Source organism: Balaenoptera borealis, assembly GCF_965194805.1.
Source record: "Balaenoptera borealis genome assembly, chromosome: 11".
Taxonomy (NCBI): domain Eukaryota; kingdom Metazoa; phylum Chordata; class Mammalia; order Artiodactyla; family Balaenopteridae; genus Balaenoptera; species Balaenoptera borealis.
Genome location: NC_138868.1, coordinates 46,032,856 through 46,052,502, shown reverse-complemented (window position 1 = coordinate 46,052,502; position 19,647 = coordinate 46,032,856). Strand labels below are relative to the sequence as shown.

Genomic DNA, 19,647 nt, shown 5'->3' with positions numbered 1-19,647 from the left:
TTGGGTTGGGGCAACCCCACCACGGTGCAGGTGGCCACCACACCGAAGCCCACAGGTCCCACGTCAGAGGGAAGCTGTATCTCCCTCAGGAGCTACCGGGAAAGAAGCTCAGGATGTGGTACCTGGTCAGAGGTACTTCTCTACCTGGCTCAGCTGGGACCTTGCTCAGTATTCTGCCTCATCAGTGACTGACAACGAGCCAAAAGTGCTACTGAAGCTCAATTAGAGAAGGGGGCAGTTGGAAGTTGAGGGAACTCCTCTGACAGGAAGAAGGGATGGCTGGGGCAGGTCCAGGATGTGGGGCTGCAGCTGCTCCTGGGCACTGCTGGCAGTGGCGTGACTGCTCTGGGCATGTGTCAGGAAGCCTCAGGCACCACCAAGAGGAACCCACCCAGGGCCCCTGATTTCCAGATCATTCTGGTGGCTTTCGGCCTAAAAAAGAAGGCAGCCTAGTCATTATCTAACCACACCCTCTTGCCTCGTTTCCTCCTGTCTTTCCTGTGGAACAGTACTGCTCTTTCCTATGTAGTTCCTTACTCAGGCAAGGAGGTCCCAGGGCCACGGGTTGCTTCCCTAAATCCTCTAAGAGACAGGAAAGGCCCGTGGGAAGGTATCTTTTGAGCAATGCCAGGTGACCTCAGGGCTGCTGAAGGCTGACTCACCCTTTCTTGTATGCTTCTTCCTCCATCCTGGCCTTGGTCTCCTGGCTAATCCCCTCCAGGCAGCTTGGAGTCAGCACGGAAGCAGAGGCCTCACAATCCAGGTCCCCGTTCGTCTTCCCACTAGCAAGAAGAAGGAAGTACAGGGCGTCCTTTCAGGGACAGATGGGACTTCTGAAGACCAAACCATGTCTTTGGCCTGTTCCTGGCCGGAAGTGAGGAAACTCATTCTGGATTGAATTTATTTCAATCTTGCTACCTTATGATTTTATAAAGGCCTTAGTCCATGAATCCTCCTTAGGCCCCCAGACATCAAGTACTGCACCAGCTTGCCTTTTTCCTCCTGCTCTCAAATCCACTTTTATTCTTATTCCAGGAGATGCTCTGAGTGGACAGACAGATATTGGGAGCTCCAGGGCACTAGGAGGAGGAAGATGGAGGTGGACCAAACGTTCAGAGTCATCCCATCTCTGTAGTCCATCTTCTGCTTCATTCATGTAAATATCTACCCAGTGCTAAGTCACAGGCACCTTGTAATGTGCTGGGGATACATTAGAAAACAAAAGAAAAGGTCTTTGCCAACATGGAGCACAGCAGGAGAGAATGCCCAAAAAAGGAAAGAAAAAAATATGAAATTAATTACTAATTGTGATAACTTTTATGAGAGAAACAAACTCTGTGCAATGACAGAAAATAATGAGGAGAGAATCTGCTTAGATTGAGTGGCCAGAAAAGGCCTCTCAGAGATGGAGTAACTGAAGCACAGACCTGAAAGATGAGAAGTCAGCCACATCTATAGCAGAGGGAAGATCCTCCCAGGTAGAGGATGCAGGATGTGTGAAGACCTTGGGATACAAAAGATGTGGAGATGTTTGAGGAACTGAAGAGGAGCGATGAGGTAAGGGTTAACTTCTGGACAAGATTTTTGATGCCTGTGAGGTATCCAGGTGGAGACATCAAGTTGGTAGTTGGATATACCAAAGTGAGTGAGAGAAGAGCCCTAGGCTGCAGATATTCAGAATATAGATGGTATTTAAAGTCAGGGGAATGGATAAGACTGTCTGGGGACATCGTATGAGGAAAGATGGGAAGAGGACCCAGGACCAAGCCACAGACATCTCTGTCCTTAGCTCAGGTGGAGAAGGAGGAGCCTGTGCAGGAGCTGAGAAGTAGCAGCCACAGAAGTAAGAGGAGAATCCGGAGCGCATGGAGTCCTGGGAGCTGAGAGAGTGTAAGCAGCTCTTTGCAGGAAACCGCCCTCAGCAGGAAGCCCATTTTCTTGTCACTTTAGCAAAGCTATATTGTAACTAACTTTTTTTTTTCCCTTGTGACGATTTTTTTTTTTTGAATAACATTTTTTACAATGTTGTGTTCGTTTCCGCTGTAGAGCAAAGTGAATCAGCTATATGTATACATATATCCCCTCTTTTATGGATTTCCTTCCCATTTAGGTCACCACAGAGCACTGAGTAGAGTTCCTTGTGCTATACAGTAGGTTCTCATTACTTATCTATTTTATACATAGTAGTGTATATATGTCAATCCCAATCTCCCAGTTCATCCCACACCCCCCCTTTCCCCCCATACATTTGTTCTCTCAAATAGGTTCATCTGTACCATTTTTCCAGATTCCACATATGTGCATTAATATATGATATTTGTTTTTCTCTTTCGGACTTACTTCACTCTGTATGACAGTCTCTAGGTCCATCCACGTCTCTGCAAATGGCACAGTTTCATTCCTTCTTACGGCTGAGTAATATTCCATTGTATATATGTACCACATCTTCTTTATCCATTCCTCTGTTGATGGACATTTAGGTTGTTTCCATGTCCTGTCTATTGCAAATAGTGCTGCAATGAACACTGGGGTGCATGTATCTTTTGGAATTATGGTTTTCTCTGGGTATATGCCCAGGAGTGGGATTCCTGGGTAATATGGTAGTTCTATTTTTAGTTTTTTAAGGCACCTCCATACTGTTCTCCATAGTGGCTGTATCAATTTACATTCTCACCTAGAATGTAGGAGGGTTCCCTTTTCTTCACATCCTCTCCAGCATTTATTGTTTGTACACTTTTTGATGATGGCCATCCTGACTGGTCTGAGGTGATACCTCATTGTAGTTTTGATTTGCATTTCTCTAATAATTAGTGATGCTGAGCATCTTTTCATGTGCCTCTTGGCCATCTGTGTGTCTTCTTTGGGGAAATGTCTATTTAGGTCTTCTGCACATTTTTTGGTTGGGTTGTTTGTTTTTTGATATTGAGCTGCATGAGCTGCTGGTATATTTTGGAGATTAATCCCTTGCCAGTTGCTTCCTTTGCAAATATTTTCTCCCATTCTGAGGATTGTCTTTTCATCTTGTTTGTGGTTTCCTTTGCTGTGCAAAAGCTTTTAAGTTTCATTAGGTCCCATTTGTTTATTTTTATTTTCATTACTCTAGGAGGTGGGTCAAAAAAGATCTTGTTGCGATTTATGTCAAAGAGTGTTTTGCCTATGTTTTCCTCTAAGAGTTTTATAGTGTCCAGCCTTACATTTAGGTCTTTAATCCATTTTGAGTTTATTTTTGTGTATGGTGTTAGGGAGTGTTCTAATTTCATTCTTTTACATGTAGCTGTCCAGTTTTCCCAGTGCCACTTATTGAAGAGACTGTCTTTTCTCCATTGTTTATTGTTGCCTCCTTTGTCATTGATTAGGTGACCATAGGTGCATGGGTTTATCTCTGGACTTTCTATCCTGTTCCATTGATCTATATTTCTGTTTTTGTGCCAGTACCATATTGTCTTGATTACTGTAGCTTTGTAGTATAGTCTGAAGTCAGGGAACCTGATTCCTCCAGCTTCGTTTTTCTTTCTCAAGATTGTTTTCACTATTCGGGGTCTTTTGTGTTTCCATACAAAAGGTAAAATTTTTTGTTCTAATTCTGTGAAAAATATCCTTGGTAATTTGATAGGGATTGCATTGAATCTGTAGATTGCTTTGGGTAGTATAGTCATTTTCACAATATTGATTCTTCCGATCCAAGAACATGGTATATCTCTCCATCTGTTTGTGTCGTCTTTGATTTCTTTCATCAGTAACTTATAGTTTTCTGAGTACAGGTCTCTTACCCCTTTTAAGCCAGGCACCCCCATGCTCTACTCATCTCCAGCTCAAGCACACCTTTCAAATCTTTTAATTACACGATACCTTGCCTAACTTGTTGGTTCTTTCCGTAGATCAAAGAGGTAGAAATGAAGAATAAGTACTTAACAGATGACCAGATCTCTTCCCTAGCTTCCCCTTCAGTAATCTCCCAAACAAACCGTGTGACCAAACTGTGTGAACAAGATAACATCTAGAGTGAACGAGCCTGCATACAGTCGGGGGATGGTGACCACTCTGACCCCCATCCCAATGATTAACTGAGATTACTTCCCTCCTTCCCTTTAAAAGTTTCATGGCTGAGCAGAATCTTTGGAGGTGGTTTTGGGGACACTGAGTCCACCATCTCCCCAGATTGCCAGCATTCTGATTAAAGGCACCTTTCCTTTCTACCATTTGTGAGTAGTGATTTTGTAAGCAGCGCGCAGTGGGACCCCCATTTGATAACAAAAGGAGAGCGTGTCAAGGAGGGAGCATTAAGTGTGTCACACACACTTTTGAGAGCCCGAGTCAGATGAGTACAGAAAAGGCAACTACTGGATTGGATAACATGGAGGTCAAGAGGAACTTTGGTTACACGGTAGGAGTAAAGACAGATTGGAATGGGGTGAGGGAAGAATGGGAGGTGAGGAGGGGGAAGACGTAGACAGGAATTTGACAAGGACAGGGAATAGAAGACTGTGTCAGGGGAACACGTAGCTGAAAAAGTGGGTCAAGGGATGAAAGCACATTTGAATGTGGATAGAAATGATCCAGTAGAGGGGATGAGAGAAAAGGGAGGACCAAAGGAATAAATTCTTTGAAAAAAGAGAGTAGGGACATACCTTAGAAAGGTGGAGAAACTTCTCCTTGGTCATAACAAAGGGAGGAAGGAAATGAAGATGGTGGGCTGGGAGTTTGGCAAAGGAAGATGAGAGGGATCCTCCTATCTGATAGCTTAAATTTTCTCTATAAAATGGAAGACAAGGTCATCTGCTAAAAGTGAGAGGTAGGGAGGTCTAGGAAGGCTTGAGGAGGGAAGAGAAGGTGTAAGAATCATGGGGTGGAGGTGGGGGGACAAACGTGCTAGAAGATCATAGTAGTATGGCTGATGGAGCTGGGAGCCCATTTGAGGTATGAAATCATGAGTTTAAAGGAAATATCCTGATGGTCATGCCTTCTCTATAAATCCTGCAGCTCACCTAGGTGTCTGGAATCCCAGTGGGAGTCTTGTCATGGAGGAGCCCTTGAACAAGACAGAACAGCGAGCAGAGCTTTTCAGCCAGGACTCTGAAAGATCACAGCTGCCACCCTCCCCAACCTCTCAGACAGGCTTTATGAGTGAGTCTCCTCATTCTTGGCATCAGTTTCACATGTCTTAGTTTCCCTCAGACCTTGTAAAATTTACATTTCATCAGGCTGGAAACCAAAACCCATTGTGAACAAGAAAGATAACGCTCTAAAAATATCAGCTATTCATAACATTTCTCCTTTTTAAAATTACATTATCCACTCCCTTCCATGCGATCTTTGCCTAATGTGCAGTTTCCTATTTGTCCTAACGACTGGAACAAGAGCAGAAAAACACAGCTACAGCCAAGGGTAGGGAAAGCAATTATTTTATGAAATATGGTAGAGTGTAAAATGTTTACTATTATTTCCTGACCCTTAGACTGAGCTTATAGTTTCTTAAATATCTTCTCCAACTATCTGCAATTTTCTCCCTATGCATTTTAAAGACTCTCCATATGACTGTGATTGCAGGGAGACAGACTGTGTTTCAGTTTGAATGGTGCTTGGCACATAATAAGTGACTTTAATTGTTTGCTGAGTTGTATTGACTTCACCGTGGCTCATCTCATCCCTGCCCGTTAATCTTACAAAATGGGCAGGTCCTCTATGTAAATGACTATTTCCTGAGAACTCAGTGCTTGGGTTGAGCTGAAGGAATCCCTATGCATGCCTATAAACATGGAGCTGAGTACAGCTTGTGCCCACCTAAGGACTTCTGGGCCAGACACTCATGGATCTTGGCATCTATTCCTAGCCCATACTCTTGCATGCTTTCTTTTGGGGATGATTAATTAGAATGAGGCTCATTGTTCTCTCATGTCCACTGGGTCAAAAACGTTTGTCATTGTGCTCAGCTCTCAGTAACATGAGGGGTTGTTTAATCAAAATGTGTTGTGTGACCTGCAAATATAGTAGAGTCTATTTTTTCCACATGGTTAACAATATTTGAAAGTGACTCCAATCCTTTCCAATGGACAGATCTTACCTTCTCGGGCTCATCTAGGTCTCTAAGCCACCCCCACTGCCAAAGCTCCCTCAGACAAGCCCAGCCTGGGGGGACCTGAGCTACAATAGCTTCCTTAATCTCTGTTACTCAATCCCAGGTTTCTGGGGTCCACTACTAGTTGATTGAGGGCTAATCCATTCCAGAATACTATCAGCAAAGGGGAGTTGTTTACTGTATATATTTAATGTCATATAAAACCTTTAAGCAATTTATCTTGAGGGCTCCAAAAGTGTACCAAATGGTTATTTTACAGATTATAGTGAAAAGTTGCTCTGTGATATAGCAGTATAATGGCCCCCCTTATGAAACCAGCCCTGTGCACCATCCACGTCTACGATGGTGTTGATCCCTCAGTGAATGGCTCTGTGTACACCCTCTGCTCCCACCCACTCTGCCCTCCACTCCACAGCCAGGCAGTCACCAGGTTCTTTCACAATAGCTCACAGGAGCTTTTGCAAAAATTGCTCTTAAATCCACTCTCTTCTCACCAGTCACACTGAACTTCTTTCTGTTCTTCCAGTTAAGGGTCTATTAAGAGGTTAAGCACAAGAATTCTGCTATCTACTAGCTGTGTAACTTCAGGCAAGTGATGATTTCACTGAGTTTCAGTTTCCTCATCTATAAAATAAAGATATTAGTAATATACCTGCCTCATGGTATTATTGTAAGAATTAAATGAGATCATTAATGTAAAGCAATTAGAACATCATTTGGCAAAAAGTAAGCATGTAATAAATAATAAGTATTGTAAGCATGTGATAAATCATCAGTAGTGTTCCTTGACTACTCCATACTTTCTTGCCTTAGAGCATGGAATGTTGTTAACCTCCTATTCACCTGGTTAACTATATAACCTTCATGTTTCACTTTTTTTTTTTTAATTAATTAATTAATTTATTTATTTTTGGCTGTGTTGGGTCTTCGTTTCTGTGTGAGGGCTTTCTCTAGTTGTGGCAGGCGGGGGCCACTCTTCATCGCGGTGCGTGGGCCTCTCACTGTCGTGGCCTCTCTTGCTGTGGAGCACAAGCTCCAGACGCGCAAGCTCAGTAACTGTGGCTCACGGGCCCAGTTGCTCCGCGGCATGTGGGATCTTCCCAGACCAGGGCTCGAACCCGTGTCCCCTGCATTGGCAGGCAGATTCTCAACCACTGCGCCACCAGGGAAGCCCCATGTTTCACTTTTAAAGTAAATTCCTAGAGGAAACATTTTCTAAGCCTCCGTCCCCTCACCCCCCATACCAAAACTGGGTTGAGTGTTCATTTTCTTGTGTCTTATTCCCTTGGTAACCTGTACTTCCTTCTGATATCACCCATCACATTGTATTACAATAGGCTGTTCCCCATCTGTCTTTCCCATTATACCATGAGCTCCTTGAGTGCATTCTAGGTGCCTGGCTCTTGGTTATTAATTGTTGAAGGAATGAAAAATGAAAGATCATGAATAAATAGCTTTTTCTACTTATGAAACTGTTCTTGAAACTTGTTCTATTTTAATCTTTAATACTAATTTTAAATATCACTCTCTATATTTTTCTCTAAATCTACAGGTTCCTAGACCCTTGTTGAGGTGAAGAACAGGTTATTATGAAGTGACCTGCAAGAACAAGGTTAAGAATTCTCTCAAGTTATGTTGGGAGTGCAGTCTGCAGTTAGGTATTTGCTTGTGAAGTATCCACAGGCAGTATGATCTTCTCATCATCTTTCATGTACTTAGCCAATTCCCTACCTGCTTAGTCACTGTATGCTTAGGGAAATGTGAGATCATTTAAATACAGCAATTTAGAAAGCAATGCATATTAACACATAATGCATTATTTCTCTTTAACGGTATGGTAAATGTGGCTAGGATCAACTGTATTTCTGTTAGAATGGAAGATACGAATTCATTTTCATGCACAGATTGTCTCATTGTCAGCCTCTTGGCAATCGATATTTCCAGTTCCATAAATTTAGATGAAAATTACTTAGCATCTTTTAGAAATCCAGAGGGGGAAGCTGTTGTTAGTCTGAATCCCTCCTCCTTTGAACATCCCCTCCCCTTTTTGCAGCCATCTTTATAGGCTGGGTGTATTCCCAACAGGAAAGTCAACTACAGCATGGGTAATGTATCATGGTGGTCTCTCTGAATAGCCCATAAGAATGAGCAGCAGGGCTTCCCTGGTGGCGCAGTGGTTGGGAATCTGCCTGCTAGTGCAGGGGACGCGGGTTCGAGCCCTGGTCTGGGAGGATCCCACATGCCGCGGAGCAGCTGGGCCCGTGAACCACAACTACTGAGCCTGCGCGTCTGGAGCCTGTGCTCCGCAACAAGAGAGGCCGCGATAGTGGGAGGCCCGCGCACAGCAATGAGGAGTGGCCCCCACTTGCCACAACTAGAGAAAGCCCTCGCGCAGAAACGAAGATCCAACATAGCCATAAATTAAAAATAAATAAATAAATAAAAATTTAAAAAAAAAAAAAAAGAATGAGCAGCAGACAGCTTCTTGCTTGACTTGTCTCAATCTTCACTCTGTCCCTATCTCTCCTGGTTCTAAATCCCTGGAATGGTGCTGCCACCATTGATCCTCATTCGTTGCCACTCCTGATTCAGGGCTGCTGTCAGCTGTCCCCAGTTTTGCACCTCGCTTGCTCCTACCAAGGATAGTTCAGGTTCTTGATGACCTCCACTGCCTCAGATGGAAGCTCTCAGCAGGCCTGAGCATTCGTTCTACAGAGTCCAGGTCCTGCCCCATCATGAGAGTCTGCTGGGGAGAGAGGGGACATAGATTTTCTGCCTTGACTTGCTCTGCAGGTCGACAGGTAGGAATGGAGCCTTGTTGGGAAGAAGGGGTTGGTGCATCCAAAGGCAGGACTGGAAGGGAGAATTTCAGTGTGCTTCTCACTCAGGGCATCAGATGACCATTTCTGGAGAAACTCAGAGACCATGGACTAGACACTATGACTTTAGGGACTTGGTAAGATTCTGTAGCCTCAGTTACTTCCACGTGGTTATTAGTTTGTCACCCTTTTACAATGTCCCTGTAGTGATCAAGAAAACAAGGAAACAAAGAAACAAACAAAAGCACCCTACACAACATGAAGAACTTGTTAGCTTTCTCGGGGTGAGGTGGCAAAGTGAGGAATTGCCTCGCAAACGTCAAGATTAATGGGGGGGAGAGTCACTGAATGATAGGTTGGTGGTTGCATATTCTGAGAGGTGAGGAAAACAGGCTGAGTCTGGGGGTGGGGAGCTGGGAGTTTGTCTGTACTAAAAAAGGGGCCCAACACAGACATTCCTTTCCAGGTCAAGCAAAACTATTCTAACATCAATTAAAAATGAAGGACTAAAGCTGTCTCAAGGCAAGGAAGAAGGAAGAATAGAGGTGTACGTTTTACCAAATGAGGAAAGACACACGGGGAAAGTTCTGAGAGGTGGCAGCTGTGATCCAGATGTTTTCCAGCAAGCAAATGAAAGAACTGGAAAAGCAAGCTGTAAGTTCCTCTGAGTATGTAGAAATAGCCTGCCTTGCTTTGGCTGAGGATAAAAAGACCTGCAAATTGCATAGGTGCCTAGAAAAGTTAGGCGTAGCAGACACTGTTTGTTGCGAATCCAATACCCACTCTCCCTCTTACTTCCTAAAAGCAACGTGATTTTGCTCATGAATTTACTCTTCTTCATGGAGCCATTTTGGTCAATGGGAAGCTGACGCGCTCTTCCCATCTCTAGGGCATAGTTTAAGCCCATGATGACAATTTCATTCCTAAAGCCTGTGATTGGTTTAGAAAGGGAGTGTGTTCCAAATTTGCTAACAAGATAAGAAGGAAGACTGAAAAAAGATTTCTGAGTTCATTCCTAAGAAAGAAACATGGAAAGAGATGGTCCCTTTCTTCCTCTAGATGTTGTCATGTCTGGATGAAATACCTGGAACTAGTAGCCATTTGCCACAAACCTGCTGATGAAGTCAACATACAAACTGGGCAGAGAAAAGGAAATTGTAGAGGTTGAGCTGGGGCCTTGCTGTGCCACATCTGGAAAAGCCTCATCTGTGGACCTACTATTTAAACCCCTTTGAGTTGGGGCTTCCTTGTATCTGTAGCCCAAAGGATCCCATTGAATAAAGAAGGCTTCTGTCCCCTCTGGGCTCTTCTGGGATTGAGGCACACTTGGACTCAGCTGCAGCATCTTCCTGGTCCAGGAATTTTGCAAACTGGGTCTGAAACCTTTGTGGGTCTCAGAGTCCCATTCATTTCCCCTAGAACCTAATTTGCTTTCCATCGCATTTTGGGAGTGAGGTCGGGGGGAAAGGTGAGTTGGGGAAATTTTCCTCAGAGATCCCCAAAGTTAAGAGGAAAAGGGACATACTTACTTTTCCAAAAGTGCAGGCAGTGCTGAGGTGACAGGTGGGTTGCCTTTCCCATTGGGTGATTCTGACTGAATGGAAAACAGGAGACAGAGAATCGAGGATCAGCTAGGAAGGAAGAAGCCAGGGCCGACAAGTCTCCGATGATGCCGGGGAGGGGTTTCCGCTGCTCCTCTTTCCCCTTCCCCCTCCCCAAGCTTTCCAATCTGCATCTGAGCCCAGGCACTGGCCCTTCCTCAGGCCTTCTCTGCCCTCCTTTCCTGGGTGTTCTTTCCCTCTGGGGCACAGGCAATATGCACTTTTTCCTTCTCCTCTTCCAAGTGTCCTTGAGTGAGGAAAAGAGTTTACATCTTGAGCCTCCATTCTGGAGGGGAGCCATCGGTTTCTCTCTATTCCCTGTTTACTGACTTGGACTAAATACCAGGGAGGCTCCTACCAAATGCAGGTCCCAAGGCCCCTGGGATGGATTCACACAAGCCCATCACTGCCCTTGAGATACAGTTCCAAGCACAACTCTCAGGAGATACCTGCCATTACTAAAAGCTCAAGGCATCAGAAATTTCTTTATAATAAATTCCCCAGGAACACCACGTTGTTTCGCTGCAATGGATTTGGTTTAAGCAATGGCTTTCAACTCTGCCTGCATGTTAAAATCGCCTGGGGGATATTTTCTTAAAGTACCGATCCAATCCACAATCTTGGGTTGGGGCCTAGGCACTGAATGTTTTAGAAGTACCCTATGTGATTTTTTTTTTTTTTTCACCCTATGTGATTTTAATGGATAACCCTGATTGCTAACCCCTAGTCTAAAGGAATATATATATTTGGAAGCCACATTATACATTTAGTATAGAATGGGAAATAGTCCCTTTTAAATCCACTAACTAGCTCTCCTGAAGCTCCTTTTCAAAAAAATTTTTTTCAGATTGGTTTATTTTAGTGAGTCACTTGGGAGTTTATGCTGATTTCATAGATGATTGAAATGCTCAAGGCAGGAAGAGGTGAAAGAAGTTTAAGAGTTATTGCTACCTATTAGTACTATGGTAGAGCTTGAATCCACTTTATTGCTTACACAGTCAGATTGGTTCCTTATAGAATAGTGCTGGTCAGGGACAGGGCATATAGAAACAATTGGAGAAATAATTAAAGAGTTTTAGGTAGGATTAACCAGATTCACAAAGTTCTGGGATCTAGAAAATATTTGTTTATAGGAATAGTCTTTGTTTTAAAAAAAATTGAAGTGGATCTTTTTTTCTGATGATAAGTAATACATTCTTACTCTAGAAATATAAAAAGGCATCAAGAAAATTAAAATCACCTGTGATTTTACCATTGCCCAGAGATAACCATTATTAGTAGTTTTACTTACATTCTTTCAGAATTTTCTGTTTACACATAGAAAAACTCTTTCTTAAACTACAAAACAGAGTTGCGCTGTATATACTGGGGTTTTGCTTTTTGTTAATAATGAATTATAGACTTTTTTCATGTCGATAAATAAAATTTTATATTTTAATCATATATTTAGCAGCTGCATAGAAACCCCTTATTGGGCTTTTCATAATTTATTGAACCAATCTCTTATTAATGGGAATTCTGGTTATTTCCAACTTTTCAATGTTGTAAACAATGCTGTAATGAATCAAAGTAGGGTAACATTGGGTTTAAGAACTCAGGCTCTGGAATCAGAGGGCCTAGGGCTCAAAGCTCAGCTTACCAAGTACTCCATAATGCAATCTTCAGCTGCTTAAACCCACTGCAGAGTGAAGCGTGAAAAGAGATACACTTTGCAAGGAACACTCTCTGAGCTGCCAGCACTTTGCTCAAGGACACTGAGTCTTCTCAGGGCAGTACAAGACCTGGGGCCTGGTCTATACTGAGGCTTCTGAACCCATAGCCCAGAATCTGTGCTGGGAATTTCCTCTCCTTGTTGACCCTACCCCATCCAGGTCACCCCCATAGTTGTGAGCCTGGGGCCCAGGAGGCAAGCATTATCATACTCACCAGGGCTGGTAAGGAGGGGATGGGGGATGAGCTGGGTGACTGGCCAGGCAGGTTCAGGATATTAAACTTGGGCACCACGGCAACGCTGACCCTCCGGCGGGGCATGTTCTGTGGGAAGAGAAGGGATCAGGCCCAGTGTCATGGAGGGGGCAGCACCCAAAGTTCAGAAAGGCCTGGGAAATGCCTTCTAATTCCTAATGCTGTGTTCACTGGCTATCCTGGTTTTAGGGTAGTGATGGTGCTGGGGGTTGGTGTAGAGAGAGTGGCCAAAATTAACAAATTTTTTTTATTAGTGATGAGTGATTTCTCAACATGTTCTGATTTTAATTTATCAGATCCTGAAGAGATGGATCAGAAATGACGCCCGGTCATTGGCCAGTGTATGAAACCCTGGATAGTGTATGAAAATGATCTATGGCAATACCAAAGTTTGTGCATCATTTCTTGTTCATTAAAGAGATGGTGCAGTCCTGGAAGCCACGAGCAAGGGAAGGTTGGAGGATGAGCTAGCAAGGTTCGGAAGCTGAATGAGAGACTCTGTCCAGAGGTTCTTTTGCACCTGTGGATCCAAGAATGACTGATTTCCTGGCTGACTGTGGAAACTTCTGTCTTTCTTTCCCCAGTATTCCTTGAACATGCATACCTTTCCCAGCGAGAGGGACATGGACCGCGCTGTGCGAGGGACCCCATCTTCTGCAGCAGGAGGGAACAGAGAAGAACACAGGTTAGTTTTCAGAGTAGGCTCCAGCAGGAAGCAGATAGCAGAAACTAAGCCAAGGTATCTACGGGCCAGAACTGACCCTCAAGGGATGTCCCAAGGGCCTGGGTGCAGACGTCACTGAATTTGACACTTGACCTTTTGAGACAATCATCTGCAGGGTGGGGTTTTTTTGGGACAGAGGCTTCATCCTAACTCCTCTGGCCACTATGAGAATCCCTAGTCTTGCACCTCTGGTCTCCACCTCACACCACCACACGGTCTCTGGGTTATGCCGTGGAGAGTATGTGAAGATTCCTCGTAGCAATACCAGGGCTTTTTGGGTCATTTCTTGCTCATTCAAGGAATGTACAGTCACGGAAATTATGAACAAGGAAAGTGTGGTGTCAATAAAAAATGGAAACTTGTTGACAACAGTAATTTCAATATGTCAACTGCAAAATAATTCAGAACAAAAGAAACTAGCACCCCTGGATTTTCTTCTCCTTAGTACATATATTAAGTGATAAAATTCATGTAAAATATTTAGCACCACACCTGGATAATACTACCACTAGAAAACACCAGTATGTGTAGAGAAAGGTTTTTGACAGCTCAGTTCAGTTTGATTCAGTTTGACCAATACCATCTAGTCTGTATAGCTGTCTATTCCTCATATTCATGTATTTTAGGTGTTTCTCTTGAAAAGCACATAACTAACACTTTTTCTTAATCTAATCTGAGGTTTTCTATTAACCAACAAGTCTAAGTTGTTTATATTTCTTATCATTGATATATTTCTACCATCTCATTTTGTAGTTTATATTTGCTTCATTAATTGAAGTTTTTCTAACCTTCCCTCCCCCCAGATTGGTTTGGAATTTATATATTTTAGTTGTAATCTTTAGTGTGCCCCCTTAAACTTTTAACATGTTACATGACTTTAGATTTTAAATGAATCAGATATCTATCCTTTTCCTGAATCAACCTTAAAACAATGATCACCCCTTTGAACTTAAATTATATTGTTTTTCAGTATTTTTTAAATTAATTAAATTTTATTTTTGGCTGTCTTGGGTCTTCGTTGCTGCGCACGGGCTTTCTCTAGTAGCGGCGAGCGGGGGCTACTCTTCGTTGTGGTGTGCGGACTTCTTATCGCGGTGGCTTCCCTTGTTGCAGAGCACGGGTTCTAGGTGCGCGGGCTTCAGTAGCTGTGGCACACGGACTCAGTAGTTGTGGCTCACGGGCTCTAGAGCACAGGCTCAGTAGTTGTGGCGCACAGGCTTAGTTGTTCCACGGCATGGGGGATCTTCCCTGACCAGAGTTTGAACCCGTGTCCCCTGCATTGGCAGGCGGATTCTTAACCACTGTGCCACGAGGGAAGTCCCTGTTTTTCAGTATTTTATTTCACTTTGTTTTTGGAATCCCAAATTATGATGACTGTTGTTTTACACAGTGAATGCTTATTTAGATTTACCCACATGTTTACAAATGTCTTTGATCACCATCCCTTCCTGCATCCGACTTTCTTTTGATCTCAATTTTATTTTTCCCTAAGTACATCCTTTAGTTGTTCTTTTGGCAAGGATCTGTGAGAGGTAAACTTTCTCAGTTGTTGCCATAAAATGTCTTTACAAAGCCCTCAAGCTTGCATGATAGTTTAGTTGGTAGTATTATCTCCAGGTTAACAGTTATTTTCTCTCAGCTCTTTGGACACTACTTCATTGTCTCCTGGTACTATTATTGGTCTTGGAATTTGCCATTCCTTTGTGAATAATCTGTCTTCTCTCTCTGGTTATTTTTAAGAACTTCACTTTGTCCTTGGGGTTCTAAAGTTTCTCTCTGATGTGTTTTTATTTCTTTTGCTTGGGAGTCTCTGTACTTTCTAAATGCAAGGATTCATGTCTTTCTTTAGTTCTGGAAAATTCTCAGATCCTGGGAAATTCCTTTGAATATTTTCTCTCCCTTATTCTCTCATTATGGATCTCCTAATAAAAGTATTTCGAAGTTTCTCATTCTATATCCCGTATCACATTTCTTTCATATTTAAATTAATTTATCCCTCTGAACTGCATTTTGGGTGACTTCTTCAAATCTGTCTTCTGGTTGACAAATTTTTTCCTCAGCTGTTCCTAATCTGATGTAAATGTTGTACCAATCAGGATAAGCTAGGCTATGCTACAGTAATAAACAACCCCAAAGCCTTAGTGGGTTATAACAACTAAGATTTATTTCTTGCTTTTGCTACATGTCCACTTGCTTATGAGTTGGCAGCAGGCTCTGCTCTGCATCCCCTCACTCAAGACTCAGGCTGATGGAGCTTCTACTATTTTGGAGCAGTGATGGTTGTCATGTCTGGAGAAAGAAACATACGGCAAATGGCACACTAGTTCTTATGGACCTCAGCTCAAATGCGACACATGTCCCTCCACTGACATTTAATGCCAAATCACATGGCCTCACCTAACTTCAAGGGGATGGAGAAGTGTGCCCATCTGAATGGGCACATTCAGGAGGAGGAGATCTGAATATTGAGGGACAGCGTCAACTCTAGTAACTACCACTCCTAAACAACTGAGTTTTTAATTTCCACGCCTCTATTCCTCATTTCTAGGATTCTATTTTATTCTTTTTTTGATGGTTGTAGTCTTCTATTCTCATATTTCTGATTTGTTCTTTTATGCCTCTAATAATTTTACACATATCTTTAAAAAATGTATCAGATTGTTTTATTATCTGCTGTCTTTAGCATATCATCCTGTTGTTTGGGTGTCTGATGATTCTTGCTTGTGGTAGATTGTTTTCCTATTTTATAATTCTATATTGTAAACTCATCTTCTGTGAAGCTTTACTTAGAGGATCCTGTGTCTCCTGGGCGCAGGGTGTGTCTCTCCAGAGTGATTTATGTTTGTTTCCGGCAGTGTTCCTAGCAGCACCATTGTGATGTTCTTTTCGGAATCTCTGCATATTGCTTCATCACTTTTGTTATGGCATGTACTTTGTGGGTATGCACTTTTCCTATGAGGAAGGAGAAAGTGTTTTTTTCTTACTAGAGCTCAGGGTAAAACAGACAAACTTCCTTGATTTGTTCCATTGTGAATTGGTGAGTTCCACAAATGCAGTCCTTGGAAAGCCTTAACTTTCTGTGGGAGGCTCAGAGTCAACTCTCTGCCTTGGGTGTCCGAGGCCTCATCTCAGATTGCATGCGAGTGCAAAAGCCCAGAGCCCAGATAGCTGAGGCTGACTCTTATCCTCAAGGAAGCTGCAGGGTCAGCTTGGTTTCAGTTCTCTTTTCTTTTCTTGTATCTGAGTATTTCAATTTCTTTTCTTGTGGATTCAGCTATTCTTTTAGACGAATGTTTGCTTCACTTTATCCAGCAGAAATTTCTAAGTATTTGTAGTCAAAGGATTTTCAAGTTTTCTAGTCAGCCAAAACAGCAGAACCGGAAAATATTCTATGTATATGAAGAGTTCATACAGTTAATAAAATACCAATCTCACAAGTTGGCAAAAAATTAGAGAATTTACACAAGTAGAAATACAAATGCCCAATAAACATTTGAAAAGGTCAAGAAATACAAATTAAAACTATGGGAAGAGATACGATATTGGCCCATCAAAGTCAAAAATATTTTCAAAAAGAAAAGACAAGAATGTCCATGGCACAATGAATTGAGCATCACTGTTACCCATTAAATGGAAATATCAATGGGTTATTTGGAAATAATTTGCTTTAAGAGCCTTATATGACATATATGCACTAATATGTATAAAATAGATAACTAATAAGAACCTGCTGTATAAAGAAAAAAAAAAGATTAGTGACATAAACTCTGAATCTGTCTGTCATCAGAATTCCCTGTTAAAATGCAAATCCATCTGATAGAGGGAATGACTGTTCTTTATTAATCACAGAAAACTGAGCATATATTAGTTTGTCACCATTAAATATAGAGAGCAAATATACAAGGAATTGAACACAAAACTGGGGCATTTTTTACAGTAGAATGGACAAAGGTAAGATTTCAGGGATATATTTCAGTCAAGGGACAGCATGAAGGTCTCAAAGTGGGAAAAGATTCCTTGAGAACAAACCTCACTTGTTTCCCATTTTTTAAAGGTAAACGTGGAGTGCTATGACTAGAGAGAATCTATGAGATATTTATATTGACTCTTGATTAATTTCTTCTAAAAGCTAGGCATTGCAGTGACACTACTTTATTGATGATTCTGGTCACAACTCCTGTCAACTGAAGTTTGTGTTTTTTTCCCTCTCTGGATATTTGGTAAAAGTGACTTTTCCCCTGAAGCTCCCTAGTGACTATTCAATTCTCTGTTTCCATTTGTTTAATAAAGATTTTATTTATACAGAAAAAAAGAGCCTTATAAATATTCCTTTCCCCTGAGTTAGTATTTACACTTCTGGAAATCTACCTTAAGGAAATAATCCAAAATGCAGGCAATCAGCATGTTTCATATTCAGAAAAAAAAATAGATTTTTTTTTTTTCTTCTGAATGTGTATCACCTTTCTTGAAATCAGAGATATTTTCTTTCACTGTAGTCTTCAGGCACAGACAAAGATTGCATATATGACAAAGAAGTCATATAAAAGCTTAAAGAACAACCACCATCAGGGAATGGTCACAGAGTATCTGATGGGCACATCTGGCCCCTTTGCACCAGCCCAAGCTGAGGTGTAGCTTGGAAAAACAGTGGAGTGGGAACAGATGTGTGAAAACTACCCATTCACCGTTCAACACTCAACTACCGGCTCCCGTCTGATTGTAAGCACTTTCTCATGCCCCCAGACAGAATGTGGGACTCTGCCATGTGCGCCCATAAAGTCTGCTTACATCTGTCACAGCACTGCTTACACTGCCCTGCCCTCACCACAGGTTGAGAACTCCTTTGGGTCAGGGGCTGGGTACACTTCACCTCTGTATTCCAGTATCACGTGGGCACACCAGAGATGCTCAATAAATGTCTGTAGAATGAATGGATGAGACTCACGGGCAACTGTGCTCATTCCATAAATTGAGGGTAAGGTGGTTCACAGGAGACCCTGCACCTTGCAGGACAATACTGTAAGAGCACACATGTTAGGATTTCTTTGGTGGCAGCTTCTCCAACTTCCAACACTGACAGAGAGAGGTTTCTTAGAGGCCCAGCTGCATGTGGGTCAGGAGCCTTGCTGCCAAGACCAAAGCAGACGGTCTGGAGCACGTGTACGCAGCCTTCGGACCCTGGGAAGCGTCACTGATATTCCCCAGGAAACTTGTGAAACCTCCTGTTTATAAAGGTTTCTCCATCTGTTATACTTTCTGTACTTTCCCTCCCTCTGCTCTTGGTAACACGGATGTTTGCATTCCAGAGGGATTCCTGTTGCTAAAAGGTCTGTTTTCTCCTGCTAACACCACACCTCATCAGCCAGAGCCTAAACCCTGGCAAGCTCCCAAGGAGAGATACTGGTCCACAGCACCGTCCTCCTCCTCCTGGACTGTGGCAAAGCCTCCTAACTCGTCTCTCCATCCCTCAATGTCCACACTCTCCTAATGCATCGCCCACTCTGAAGTCAGCAATCTTCTAAAAATAAAATCTGACTATGTCGGCTGGTGTAAACCCACCTGTGTCTCCTCACTGCCTGGAGGACAAAGACCCAGATTGTTCGCAGGGCCTGGCATGTGGCCCTGGTCTAACAAGTCTTACCTTCAACGTGTCATTGTCACACTCCAACACCCCAAACCACATCAGACTGTTTGTTTCGTAGTCTTCTCAGCCCAACCTCCACGCCTTTGCACAAGCTGTTTCCTCCACTTGGGGTGTATTTCCCCCTTTAGCCTGGAGAACTCCTACTTTTACTTTAAAACACTGCAACTCTCCTACTGTATAGCACAGGGAACTATATTCAATAGTCTGTGATACAGTGTTCACTGCAGCACTATTTACAATAGCCAGGACATGAAAGCAACCTAAGTGTCCATCGACAGATGAATGGATAAAGAAGATGTGGCACATATATACAATGGAATATTACTCGGCCATAAAAAGGAATGAAATTGAGTTATTTGTAGTGAGGTGGATGGACCTACAGTCTGTCATACAGAGTGAAGTGAGTCAGAAAGAGAAAAACAAATACTGTATGCTACCACATATATATGGAATCTAAAAAAAAAAAATGGTCATGAAGAACCTAGGGGCAGGACAGGAATAAAGACACAGACGTAGAGAATGGACTTGAGGACACAGGTAGGGGGAAGGGTAAGCTGGGACGAAGTGAGAGAGTGGCATGGACATATATACACTACCAAGTGTAAAATAGATAGCTAGTGGGAAGCAGCCACATAGCACAGGGAGATCAGCTCAGTGCTTTGTGACCATCTAGAGGGGTGGGATAGGGAAGGTGGGAGGGAGACACAAGAGGGAAGAGATATGGGGATATATGTATAGGTATAGCTGATTCACTTTGTTATAAAGCAGAAACTAACACACCATTGTAAAGCAATTATACTCCAATAAAGATGTTAATA

The 19,647-nt window shown here is 42.7% G+C and overlaps 1 protein-coding gene and 1 pseudogene across 5 annotated transcripts in view; one reads left to right on the top strand and one right to left on the bottom strand.

The window, feature by feature from the left end:
- LOC309605602 (large ribosomal subunit protein eL42 pseudogene) overlaps positions 1 to 19,647 on the top strand; it is a 621,562-nt pseudogene that overhangs the window by 448,867 nt on the left and 153,048 nt on the right. The gene's annotated exons all lie outside the window — the stretch shown is intronic.
- The window catches only part of IRAG1 (inositol 1,4,5-triphosphate receptor associated 1), a 149,301-nt gene that overhangs the window by 9,089 nt on the left and 120,565 nt on the right, over positions 1 to 19,647 (bottom strand). For all 4 annotated transcript variants that reach the window (XM_082341467.1, XM_082341469.1, XM_082341466.1 and 1 more), the window contains 4 exons: positions 13,066 to 13,115; positions 12,423 to 12,530; positions 10,425 to 10,489; positions 663 to 782 (listed from right to left, as the gene is read on the bottom strand). In XM_082341467.1, the coding sequence (XP_082197593.1) occupies positions 663 to 782; positions 10,425 to 10,489; positions 12,423 to 12,530; positions 13,066 to 13,115 (343 nt within the window). The remainder of the gene's footprint in view (positions 1 to 662; positions 783 to 10,424; positions 10,490 to 12,422; positions 12,531 to 13,065; positions 13,116 to 19,647) is intronic.